At 44.0% G+C, this 13056-nt stretch overlaps 1 protein-coding gene and 1 long non-coding RNA gene across 12 annotated transcripts in view; one reads left to right on the top strand and one right to left on the bottom strand.

The window, feature by feature from the left end:
* Window positions 1-13056, bottom strand: part of SYNE2 (spectrin repeat containing nuclear envelope protein 2) — a 339154-nt gene that overhangs the window by 99041 nt on the left and 227057 nt on the right. For 8 of the 11 annotated variants that reach the window (XM_078448168.2, XM_078448169.2, XM_078448161.2 and 5 more), the window contains exons 62-66: window positions 10673-10870; window positions 10000-10071; window positions 8659-8769; window positions 5284-5400; window positions 1418-1648 (exon numbers count right to left, since the gene is read on the bottom strand). In XM_078448168.2, the coding sequence (XP_078304294.2) occupies window positions 1418-1648; window positions 5284-5400; window positions 8659-8769; window positions 10000-10071; window positions 10673-10870 (729 nt within the window). Of the gene's footprint in view, window positions 1-1417; window positions 1649-1804; window positions 1922-5283; window positions 5401-8658; window positions 8770-9999; window positions 10072-10672; window positions 10871-13056 lie in introns of those variants that run through there. The other 3 variants (XM_078448167.2, XM_078448170.2, XM_078448171.2) reach the window with 3 other exon arrangements.
* Window positions 1837-12334, top strand: LOC144616647 (uncharacterized). The gene is made up of 3 exons (XR_013556081.2): window positions 1837-1949; window positions 5394-5451; window positions 12088-12334. It is a non-coding gene; the product is annotated as an uncharacterized LOC144616647 (long non-coding RNA).

Genomic DNA, 13056 nt, shown 5'->3' with positions numbered 1-13056 from the left:
GTGTTCCTTTGCCCTCCTCCCCTTCCAGGTCGGGGTCCCACCGCCATTCCAAGCCACAGCCTCTAAAAGGGCGCCTGAAGAGAGGGACTTTCCCATCCCTTAAGATCCTGCCCAAATGTTGCCCAAATAAAGTTTGCTGTGTGCTGCTGCCATCTTGTGGTTGTGTCCTTCCCTTGAGCAGCCCCCACATACTTGAACTCTCTACAAGTGGCCGCGGGAAGGGATTCTCTCGGGTGACCTAGGAATCCGCATAGGGTCTACCCAATTGGCTTATCGATCCCAGATGGCTGAAGTGGCTGGGACTCAACGTCTCCAACACCTCAAGGTTCAATTCAGCACAATGCTGCCCGGTGCGGTAGCACCTTTTCCAGACTTCCCCGTGCCTCGTCATCCAGGCCAAGCAGTGGTGCTAGTATTTAAGTGAACCCATCCCATCAAGAGCTGACTTTTGGGGTCAGAGGTGGGGAGCTGCCTGGGGAAGGAGGTCAGCCTGCCCACCTGGGTCCCCCACATGAGGCAGGCGCTGGATATTGTAAGACTATGGGCCTGAGTGGAGAAAGGATGAACAAGGTTGGGCTCCCTCCGACCCCAAAACGGGCTCCAGTGGGAGGAGCTCCCTGTGGCCGGGCCAGTGTGATGGGGTACTCTCGGAGGAAGTCTTCATTCCTGGCGTCTGCTATGGCAGACACGTGAGCCAATCAGACATCAGGCCAAAGCTGGTCTCTGCACCCTTGGAAAAGACACCTCAGCCATCGTGACACTCCATTATGCTGCCGTGATGTCATCCTTCTGGCTTCTCTCTGGAGGGATACAGGGATCCCAACCTTCGGGCTGAGTCAGCAGCACTACTCAAAGTGACTAAAGGCAAGTTTATATACCTGTCTCTTCCCCACGCCCCAGCCCTAAGAAAGAGTAGGAGCATTCACAGTAAAATGGCAGCAAAGCCCTTTTACACTGTACGTGCAATCTTGCAAATAACGATATTCGGTTTCATTTCAGATGAATGAAAATTCAAAGAACTTATTATGAAAATAAGTAACAGCATTTATCGAGCACTTTTTATATACTTGATACACTAGACACTGGTTCTTGTACCTTATCTCCTTTAACCCTGTCAAAGTCCTAGGAGACAACCCACCCCATGAGAAAAACGAGGTGAAAAGCCAATATCCTCAAGTTCACAGGGGCTGGACCTGGACTCTAGATTCTAGAGCTCTTACCACAATCGTCTCTCCAAATGCCCCGATTACGTAAATCTCCTCAAAGAATTACCCAGAGGACAAAAAGTTGAGGCCAAGACAAACACAGGGGGCAGAGTAACAGGAAGAGACACACTGCTGCTTTAAAGGAAATTCACCCATTCTTGGCAGGTGATTGGTGAAGAGGCAGGCCACCAACTCTGGCCCATCGGCCTTACCTGGCACCCTACCAGCTGCTGTTCCACCAACTGCTGCATGTCCGCGTTTAATGTTTCCGGCTCGAATGCCACGTTGGCTTGGTGCAGCCACAGCTCCAGCTCGGCCACCTGGGTCTTGCAAGCATGGAGGATGTCTGCAGGCTTGAGCCCGGGTTTCTCCACCGTGGCCTCAAAGTCCCCGTGCTCGTCAGAAAAGCCCAGAGCTGCGGCCTTGAGAGGTCGTGTGGCGCCCTAAGATAAACCCAAGGATAATCCAGCAGTGAAAAGCCACGGAGTCCAAAGTTTTCAGAGCTGAACTCGCAAGAACCTGTGAACTTCCAGCATTTCCCCAGTTAAAAGAAAACAAATAAGGGCAGAAGAAATAAGAAAGAGAAAAGAGAAATGCACCTCCACGTTCATGGCAACAATCACGTGACCCGGTGCCCCAGGTTTCCAAGGAGCTGATCTGCATGTACACAGGTAGTGTTCCCAGGCACGGAGGACGCAAATGGGCTCGCAGTTCATTAAACAGCAAGTGGGCCCCAGGAGACAGGTGAGTGTGAGGGGAGAGGGTGTGCATGTGGGTGTGTGTGTCTGAAACTTTTCAGCGAATTGGCCAGCGTTCGAATTTGTGTGACACATGATTAAGCAATGCTTACATTGCTGTGAGCTCTGATCTAACAGAAAAAAAGGGCTCTTGACACATGGGCTGGGATACAAGGTTACGTTAGAGTAGGTTAGAAATATTTTAGCGCTTCCCCCCCCCCCCCAACATACATGCTACTACTCATCTAAATTTCTCCCTATTAAAAGTAGCTTGAGTCAAATAAAGAGCTTCGGTGGGGTAATCTGGACATTTTCCTCCTATCCTTCAGAGAGAATACCTGAAACAAATTTTCACTATCTAGATACTCAAATATTATTAAGGACTAGATGCTTCTAGTAAAAGCATGATGTAGGACATGTTCTGTTTACACTGAAAATACCTGGGTTGCTTATCAGTCCAAAAGAAAAATGTCTTCCAGATACCAAGTCCAGGCATTCTATTAATAATATATTAGATATTTTCAATTTGGAAGTAAAAGATGATCTGATACAGAGACATATTTGCTTCCAACATCCTTTTCCAGAATATTGGAAGATTCTATCGACTGTTCTAGAGAAATGCCTCTAGGAATAAGGATCGGTGTTTTGCACTAAAAATTATTGATCTCAATAAATATTTTATCAATTACGATTATGCTGAAATACGAAGTTTTCTATATAAGACTCTGCTAACATTAGCATCTAATAAGGCACAATTCTGGCCGCAAATTTCTAATGGGGATTGTTCACAAGTGTATACCCTCCTTCAACTCAAATGCACATTTCCCAGTGTCTGTAGAATTTTATTTAAACAGAGAGCTTTCAGTACAACAGAAGTAAACAAAATAGGCAGGTGGTAACAAAAACATGCAGGGTGTGAAAATATTCCTTTTTCACACACATGGGGAGTATCAGGAAAGCTGGCTTAGCAGAAGTTCCCCTTGACCATTAACTTCACATATGGTTGCTCTTTTCTGCCAAAACGCACTTTCTCCCTTGCCTTCATCAGTATTTTTTTTTTCAAGAATCCCCTTCTTAAGGAGGTCTTCCCCTGCCCTGTGATTCTTGGCAGAGTCGGGTCTACGCTTGGATTCAGCTGGCTTCAATTTTCTTTTTGAATTCTGGTTTTTTTAAATGTTTATTTATCTTGAGAGAGAGCAAGCAGGGGAGGGACAACGAGAGAGAGAGACAGACAGACAGACAGACAGAGAATCCCAAGTGGGCTCCGTGCTGTCAGTGCGCAGCCCCACGAGGGGCCCCACGTGGGGCCCCACGCGGGGCTTGAACTCACGAACCGTGAGATCATGACCTGACGCTTAACCCACTGAGCCACCCAGGTGCCCTTTAATTGATTTCTTTTAAAAAGCAACACTTGTGTGATTGTACGGCCAGACACCCAATTGCTAGTCATCTGATTGTTTTCTAGTTTTCAGGTATAGCTATAATTTAGTGGCAAAGCTTTTAGGATCCTTTTTTTTTTTTTTTGTCACCTGAGGTAACAATCAGTAATATTAATTAATTAGTCTGTAATAACAGATTTACCATCCACCTTCTTTATTTATTCAAAAACATGATCGGAGCACCTAATGGTATACCACACACATTTTTTATTGGCAATATTGAATTTCTTTGCTTTTTCACTCACTGAATTAATCAGAAAACAAGGAAGCTGGATCACTAATCTGGGTTTTATTTGCTAGTTATTTAAAACCGAAAAGAATCCAAAGGTGAATGGGAGAAAAAAAAGAACATTTGCAACCATAGAAACCGCAATAGCTAAAGGTGGCCTGGGAAACCTGCCAGTAACCAGTTCATCCACCTCTTTTCATAGTCAAAGAAACCCAAGTTCGTTTACCGCTTAAGCAATTCACACACCTCCCTTTTCACCACATTGCTTCTCAGAAGCTCAGGCCCAGACATAAGTTGTTCGCCTGAGGTCACAAGGCTCTGCTATCTTTTAGCCTAGAGTCTACAGTTTTTTCCACAATCACACCCCTGCTGAATATCTTCTCTAAATGATAGCCCCAAATTCTAAAAGCAGAAATGAGTATTTTAAGTGGGTATTTAAGTGGGTATTTTATGACTGCACATCTTGAGGGGCTAAAAAGTATTACCACCATTTCTTGTTAAAGAGAATCATGGCATTTCTACCGTGTAATTGTAAATTAAACGACCTAACTCTCTTTTGGGCTCTAGGGCCAGACCCCCATGCTAAGTGTGATACACAGATCCTCTCATTATCGCCCACCACAAGCCTTCATTATTTCCAGTGCACAGATGAGGAAATTGAGGCACAGAGAGGTGATTCAGATTGCCTGTGGTCACCCAACAAGTAAGCAGAAGCAGGATTCAATCCCTGATTTGCATTATGCCTTGGGGTCTCCAAGTCCACATTCTTCTCGTGACCTTGCCAATGCTCTCGTATCTAATTTGCCTCTCAGTTCGTGAATGTCCTACTGCTTGGTTTCCGCAGCAACAGGATTCCATTAAAATGCAGGTGAATTTTCTGGCGGTGGCTGTATGTCATGCCAAAATACCAATCCTTTAAATTTACCCCTTAATATTTTACAGTCAATTCTACAAATGCCCGTAGGTCCCCCCCCCCCCCCCCCCCCCGCGAGCACCACAACACACACACACAAACACTTGTTCTGAAAGGCAGGATTGCCTGGCTCAAGTGCAATACCCAAGTGCACCTGCACGAACACTAGCCACGCCGCCGGGATGGCGTGGTGGCGGTGTATTCTGAGGCCAAACCTACCCGGGTTTCACGTCTTTCAGTACTAAACGTTTGAATTAGGAAGGCAGTTGGGAATAGCCTAGGTTTGACCCCTCACTCCTCCATTCACCAGCTGTACCTCCACTCTTTAAATTTTGATTCCCTCATTTGTAAACTTACGGTAGCTACTAATCTACCGTATTTAATCTGAGGAATAAGCAGCAAGCCTAAATGCTTCTTATGGGATAGGCAGTTAATCAATATTAGCTCCCCTCCACCTCCGGGGCCCTCATCAGTTATGTCTACAGAAGAAAGAAATAGTTGTTAGTGGAAAGGCTTGTTCATCCTGACAAATAGGTAGCAAGAGGGAAATGATTCATCGCTCTGTGCCGTGCTTACTTTCGATGTCAACATCGATGGCAAACCTTCCAGTTCTCCAGCTTCACGGCACACGTGAAAATGTTAAAGTTCACAAAGAACTCTTGGCTTGATACACCAAATATTGCAGAACACGGAAAGCTGGTCATCCCTGGGTGCTCGTCCAGGTGCCTGAGTAGTTTGCTTGTTACCAACAGGGACTTACCTCTTCTGTTTGGTTGGGACTCAGGGAAAATTCTGGGCCTTGCTCAGCGTTTACGGAGTCTGGCGCAAGAACTTGTGCCATAGCATTCTCACATGTGCTTATTTTCTCAGTAGCCTCCTGTAAAGAAAAGAACCAGAGGTCCAGAAAATTTCCTGCCCTTGCTGCCAGGTGAGTTACTTTTCCTGCGCTAGCTCATTTTACATTCTCGCATGGTTGCAAAAACGTCCAGAAAAGTCAAGCACATGTAGAGAAAAGTTTATTTGTTAGGAAAAAAACCAAAAAACCAAAACAAAAAAACCCAAAAAAACCCAACTTCCTCAAGTTTGTCTTTATTTGAAAGACTTAAATTTTCCAAAGCTCTCTAGCAAATGAGCATATAAGGAAATCTACAGAATTCTGTATTTAAGTGGATTAACATGAGAACTAAAATTAAATGAAATTATATGGTAAAGGCATTTCAAATAATAGGGGAAAAGATCAATTTACTAAATTTGGGAACTACTCAGGTATTTCACAAAAAAAATAACTGAATCTTTGTCTTACTTCTAATAATGGATTCTAATTGTATCTAAATTTAAATGTAAAAGTTATACTCTAAGAATTCTTGAAAAAAAAAAGAGTGAATCTTTTCTAATCTAGGAGTGGGGAAGGACTTTGAAAGCATGAAAATAAAAGGAAACACTCCTGGTATTAGCAGCCTAAGAAATAAAATAATAGTATTACCACAAAAAGCATCATAACTGAAGTTAAAAATAAAACAACAAACTGGATAACAGCTTACAATGTGTTAATATCCTTAATATATTAGTTACTCTTATAAGTCAGTAAGGAAAACATCAACCCTTTTGTAGAGAAAAAAGTCAAATGGCATGAACAAGCAGTTCATAAAAGAAGAATACAAAAGTCAATAACCACTTAGATAGTCAACATTCTTAGAATATAAATGTAATTTAGACCACTGGAGAAGTTTGGCTAAAGTTGAAAATATCCAATATCAGCTTGAGGTCAAGAAAGAGGCATTTCCATGTACTCCTGGCAGGAATAAAATTGATACAGTCTTTCTAGAGGGCAGTTTAAGAATATGGGTTATATTTTAAATGGATATATACTCTGATCCAGCACTCCCACTTATTAGGTTAACCAAGGTTAAACAATGGGAAAATAGGATATATACACAAATAATTAACATCACGTGGTGGGAAAGGTGTGGCTGTTCTAATCGACCAATCTTGCTCGTTCTACTTACAAGTTGCATGATCTTAGACAAGACAACTGGAACTCTGAGCCTTTACTTTATCTTTAAAGTGGGAATATAACCTACCTCACTCATGCATGTGATTACCAAGCAAGATGACATATATAAAGCATCTAGCAGTTCCTAACAAAACATTACTTTTTGGCTTCTTGTAGTGAAAACGATCGCTGCTATTAGAAAGGTAACAACCAAGAACGAAAGGGAAAGCTTAGATAAATTGGAAAGGGAGGACAGGATCATGAAGAATCTGGGATGCCAGGCTAAGAAGAATGCATTTTAGTAGATAATCAGAATCCATGAAAGATTTCAGCATAGCAGTAATAGTTTTTAGGAAAAGTCATCAGTGACTATTGTAGAAGATGTATATTTTATTTTAGGAAAAATAACTAGAGGCGGTAAACCCAAATAGAAGGCTACTCCAACAAAAGTCCAGGGCAGAAGTCACAATTGCCTGGAATAGGATGATGGCAAAATCATGGGAGGAGAAGAATGTAAAGATTGAATGGACATCACCTGGCCACTGTTTAGATATGAAAGTGAGGTATCTAAGAGGACTCTGAAGTTTGTCTTAGACTCTGAGGGAACAGTGGTGCTATAAACAGACGTCGAAAAATTAGGAGGAACTAGTTTTGAAGGAAACTTGATAAAATGGGTTTGAGATGAAAGAAAAGACATGCAAAAAGAGAAATCCATCAGGAAGGTAGAAATGTAAAACAGAATTAAAGGAAAGGTCAAGACAAGAGATTTGATGGGATCACGGGCAGAGGGACGGGCAGAGGGACGACCAAACCTGTGGGAGGAGATAAAACTGCCCTGAGGGAAATGAGAAGGAAGAGAACAGAACACTGCTACATCACCTGGATGGGGCAAGTGAAAGGGATGGGGGAGGGGCTGCAGGTAGGTGAGACAAGAAAGTGCAGAATTAAGAAAGTCAAAGGGTCCCTCATTTCAGGAAGAGATGTTGCTAGGGACTAATGCTGGAGAGATCAATAAAGATGAGGACAAACAAAGGGGCACTGAATTGATGTTCCAGAAGGTCAATGGCAGTTTGAATAGAGCCAGGGGCAAAAACTTGATTACAAAAGGGGCCAAAGGTGAGGAGGCCAAGTAAAGATTTTGAGAGGTGAATGAGAAGCAACACAGTAATTGACTGACCCGGAAGCAGGATCAAGAAAGTCAATGCATTGAAGTACCACGCTGAGCCCCGTACAGGACAGAAACACGTAAAACATGACGTTGTTGCCATTCACCAAACCGTGTCAGGTGTACGCATAAAAATGTGGTAAGTCATAAGTGAGGTTCAGCATGCTGTCAGAATGAAGGGAGACAGCAGAGGTTTCTTGGAGGAAGTCAAAGTTGAGATGGGCTTTGTGGATGAGGAGGAAGTCTACCTCCTGGGGAGGGGGAGACCGAATACTTCTCAGACTGAGAGGGAAGGAACCAGTCAAGAGGCAGAGACTGGAGCTACAGGTCTAGGCAGAACCCTGTGTGGAGGTGTCACGAAACAAGTGGCCTGGGGGCTAGGGCAGAGGGTAGCCCTGGACAGGAGATGGGAACAGGAGGCATTATGGATCATAATGATGCTGGGATGTTTCAGGCACAAGGGGAAAACATCGCTTTCACATTAATTTCTGATGATTTTCTAGGTTGAGGGCATTTGCCCTCTAGTTTGAGAGGTTGGAGAAGATTTAGAAGATCATAGAGCAAAACAGACATGAATACGCATTATGCACTACTCTGTTCAAAAAGAGGATTATGGGGAGACCCCTCGCCACAATGACTTCCAAAAGAGAGGCGTGTTAGATGCTTTGAAACACTACAGTGAGCCTTTTGAAGGGGGGCTCCTTTGAGTTATCTGTTGTGTTAGTCTCAATTCTCACATATGGAGTGCTCAGAAAATACTCTCCTGTTATCACCAAGCACCCAATAGAACTGCAAATAATAAGCAAGTACTTGGCTGTTTTTGAATTTGTGAAGACATAAAGGTGAGAAACTTAAAAAAATTCAGCCCGGACAGCTTCCCTCCCTAAACAATGTTTCAAACAAGAAATTCTTCGGACTTACTTCCCTTACTATCCCTGCCAGCTCCCAACCACGGAGTGTATTCTACTCAAAACTACCTGAATGATCGTTCCAGAGGATGAGGATGCTCTGTCTTCCTCCATGTCCTGGTCGTGCTTGCAGAGTAAAGACCAAGATCCGGAAGATCGCTCTGCCGTCTTCTCTCCATTCTAACACAGTAACCAACTGATTAGCAAAGAAGTAATTTCCTACCAACCTAAGAGCATCCTACTCCTCTCTCACACAAAACTCAGTTCACCAGGCAGTACGACTGTAGCCCTTAATTCCCCCTCTCCCTCCATTTGTCATCTCCTTCTCTGGCTAACCTAATCGTAGGGGTCCAAATGGGCTTGCTCTTCCCGAAGCCTAAAAAATACTCTGAAAAGTTGGAAGGCAGCTCACAGCACTCAAAAAAGGATCTTTAAAACCGTGCTTTAGGAATTTAATCTGCTTTGGTAAATGTAACCTTAAACGCCATCTTTAAAATAACAGCCTGATAAACGTGTATTCTTGCTACTGTCAGAGACAGACAATGGTTATGGTAAATAGATCAGCTCAGAGGCAAACGCAGGTCTTAAATTAGAACCACGCTGCCTCCACTCTCCTCTCTCCCCGGAGCCTCCTCGGTTCTCATAATTGCCTCTGCCGTGGGGGGACATAATCAGATTACGAAGTTGTCTGATGGACTGAGCTGCAGTAAGCCTGTACTCTCCCTTGCCCTATCTACTCGGTTCCAGTGGCCTCGTCTTTAGGAAAGCAGGTGGTTCTGTGTGACAATGGAGCTATTTAACAATCCATAAAATGAGCACAGAAAGCGTCTAGCGATTACACGTGAGATAGAGAGACGATAAATTGGTGCAATTTTCTTCTCTTTGGCACAAGAGCCACTATAACTTTTGTCTTTAGGGTATGAAATGGAAATTGATACCAGGTAAGACAATTGTAAATTGTCTCATTCAATCAGCTCTAATGAAGCGGTAAGGATCAGTAGAAGCGTTAAGTTGCTAACGCAACTCTTCATATCCTTGGCAATGCTGTCTCAGACGAAAAAAGAAACCTGGAAGAATAAAGTTCTAAAGAGCACACTAGAAGCGCCCACCAGACAACACACTCTCAAAATTTCAGAGAATGTACTCGGAAGTCAGGATATGACCAAGAACTTCATTTTCTCCCATATGCCAACAAGTGTGTGTGGTTTACATTTATCCCACTCAGGCATGAAGTAGATTCAGATGCACTTAACGTTAATAATGTAAGAGAACAGCTTCAATCACCCTTATAAAACATCGGCATTCAATTTAAAAATCCTTGTGTTCCTATTCATTGTAAGCTCTTCCCATTGACCTTCTTTTAGAGATTTCGGTTCTAACGAAACTTGATGAGAAAATCAGGTTCCTTACTTCACTCTTCAGGGAGCTCTCTTCCGCCTCTTCCTTGAGCGCCGGCAGGAAAGACATGGAACTTTTGTTCAACTGAAAGGCACAGCACAAATACTTGCAGCCAGGTTGCAGTTCAACATCATCAGGATCCTGGCCTGGCTGGGCTTTTATGCAGCTAATTTTTCACTCGCTTGATTCAAGATGCCCACCCACCCAAGCAGCCTCCGGGTGAGGCAACTTTCAGCTAATCCCGCCACATATCATGACTCGGTCAAATCTTTGATCATTTTCACCTGCATTGCCCTCTCTGGCCCCTCATCCATCACTTGAGAACGTGATCCCCTGGTGTGGACTCAGGGGGCTTAGAGTGGTGTTGGATCCATTTCTGAGTTTGCACTGGGCTGATTGGTGAGGACAAAGACACTTCACGGGTGACTCCCACCCACCTGCCCGTGGAATTTCATACACACCTCCTTCAGTAACTCAGGCATAAAAATTCCGGGTTGAGTCCAGAACAGACACACCCCAAGGGTTTATATTCCCTAGCGAGCAATCTCAGGCACAGTATCTCCACTTTAAAAAATTCCTGTAGGCCATCGACATAGATGCCACAGGTTTTTCAGCTGGAAAAATAACCCCAATTTAATACTCTCGTGAAAAAGCGGGACCAGCATTAGCCTAAAGTCTTACCCACCTTCCACTCAGAGCCCTCCCTCTCAGCCACTCCTTCCTCTTCTGAGGTTCCGGTTGATGGCATTTCTTGTTCCAATTCCTGCTGGTCTCGCTGTAAATGCTGGTGAAGGTTTAGTATGGCAGCCTTCAGGTCCACCAACAGGTCCTCTTTCTTCTGGTTCAAACTCAGAATCTGCTGTTCCATACCTTCAATTTCTCCCTGTGCGGAGAGAGAGTTTGCATTGCATTGGGCGGTCTGAGGCCTGTGCATGCCCCCGGGAGCTGTGTCGTTCGGTAGAAGGCAGGACGAGTTTCCTATGCTGTTTGGCAGGCAGCACCAGGAGCGAGTGTCTGCCTTGGCACAGGTCCTCCCCATCCTGGCAGCGTTTCCAAGTGACCTGGTGAGCACTTATGAGCTCACTTATAGGATGACTTAGGCTCACCTGACACTTGGTCTATCAATTCTCTGGGAGGAGGGTCAAGCCAAGGCTCAGAGATTTGTAACAAGCTTCGTGGGGGGCCTGGCATATGCAGTCACCGATCTAGTGGCAACAGGACTGACTACCCAAATTCACAGGCTCAGGGCCTGGGAAGCTTCTCAGGAGATCTGTAAGCAGACTAACATTCAGGAACCACTGAGAGAAAACAGGGTGAGAAATCTCAGGCTTCCGTCATTGCTTCCGAAGCGTTCTTTCGTATTACCGAATTCGTTTACTTTTTCCTCACAAAGTTTCCTACCAAATGGGAATAAACAAGCAAATAAAGGTAGTGTGAAGTGTCACTTACCATGGGAATGATGGATAGATGATTTCAAGCTTTATAAAGTGACTTTAAAAATTTGTATGATTGGGGGCCCCTTGCCTGGCTCAGTCGGCTAAGCGTCTGACTTCGGCTCAGGTCGTGATCTCACGGTTTGTGAGTTTGAGCCCCACACGGGGCTCTCTGCTGTCAGTACAGAGCCTGCTTCGGATCCTCTGTCCCCCACCTCTCTCTGTCCCTTCCCTGCTCTCGCATATGTGCTCTCTCTCTCTCTCTCAAAAATGAATAAACAAAAAAAGCTTTTAAAATTTCTTGTCTGATTGATGTGTGGGAATAAAATGTCTTATATGTGGGTAGAAGTAGTTTGTCCATCTAAGACAAATATAGAATATCAGAATCGTAGATTTGGAGGAGAGAGCAGGTGTCTGATCTAGCATCCTCCTCTCTAGCACCCCTGAAAGGCATCATTCCATCTCTGCATGAGCCTTGCAGCGAACGCTGCATCAGAAGACAACCTGCTCCTTATCAGCAAAGCTTCCCGTATTGGAGTTCTGTTCCTAATACAGTCCTTAAACTCCTGTTCATTTGTTTCCTCCTTCCTTCTTTCTTTCCATCTATCGATCCATCCATCCTACACACATTCATAGAATCATTACTTTTTTTTTTTTTTTTTTACAGAGAAATTTACTATGTCTCCAAGTATAAGTGAGGGTTCTGAAGTCCAGAGAGGTGATTTTTCCAGGGCTGCAGCTCGCCAGTGACAGAGCACAGACCTGGACCTCCTGACATCCCACCTCCACGGTCTCCTGCTCCTGCCTACATTTGGACACCAATAACCCTCGTCTGTCTGAAGTCAAACTTCTTGTGATTGCTTTGGGAAACGATAACTGAATTAAAAAGGAGTTGGCAGTGCTGTGTGCGTGTGTCCATTTTCAATAAACACTAAACTTCAGAGGTATAATGCCTCCCAGCAGACATAATACTGTAGCCATTGGAAGAACCCTAAGTGAAAAAAAAAAAGAACAGTCTGCATACCACAATTATGGATGCACAGTAGGGCACAGAGCAGCCATTCTCAAAGTGGCATCTGCAGACTGCTGGGGGTTCACATTCTATGAGGTCAAGGTCATTTTCAAAATAATAGTAAAACGTGATTTGCCCTTTTCACTCTGTTGACATTTTTCACTATATGCTACGACAAAAGCAGTAGTGGGTACAACCACTGACATTTTATACGAATCAAGGCAGGGACATCAACTATATGAGTTACTAGATTATTCACTCTCATGTGCTTAACTGTAAAAAAAAAAAGAAAAAGCCAGTTCACTTAAGAATACCCTAGAGATGGGGTGCCTGGGTGGCTCAGTCGGTTGAGCGGCTGACTTCGGCTCAGGTCACGATCTCGCAGTCCGTGAGTTCGAGCCCCGTGTCGCACTCTGTGCTGACAGCTCAGAGCCTGGAGCCTGTTTCGGATTCTGTGTCTCCCTCTCTCTGACCCTCCCCCATTCATGCTCTGTCTCTCTCTGTCTCAAAAATAAATAAACGTTAAAAAAATTTTTTTTTTTTTTTTAAAAAGAATACCCTAGAGAAAGAACATGCATTTCTAATATTCTGTGGGACACAACAGAAAGCACGCATAAAGCTCTT

This window comes from Panthera onca, chromosome B3, assembly GCF_046562875.1.
Source record: "Panthera onca isolate mPanOnc1 chromosome B3, mPanOnc1 haplotype 2, whole genome shotgun sequence".
NCBI lineage: Eukaryota > Metazoa > Chordata > Mammalia > Carnivora > Felidae > Panthera > Panthera onca.
Note: the sequence above shows the minus strand (reverse complement) of the source record. Positions and strands in the feature narration are given on the sequence as shown.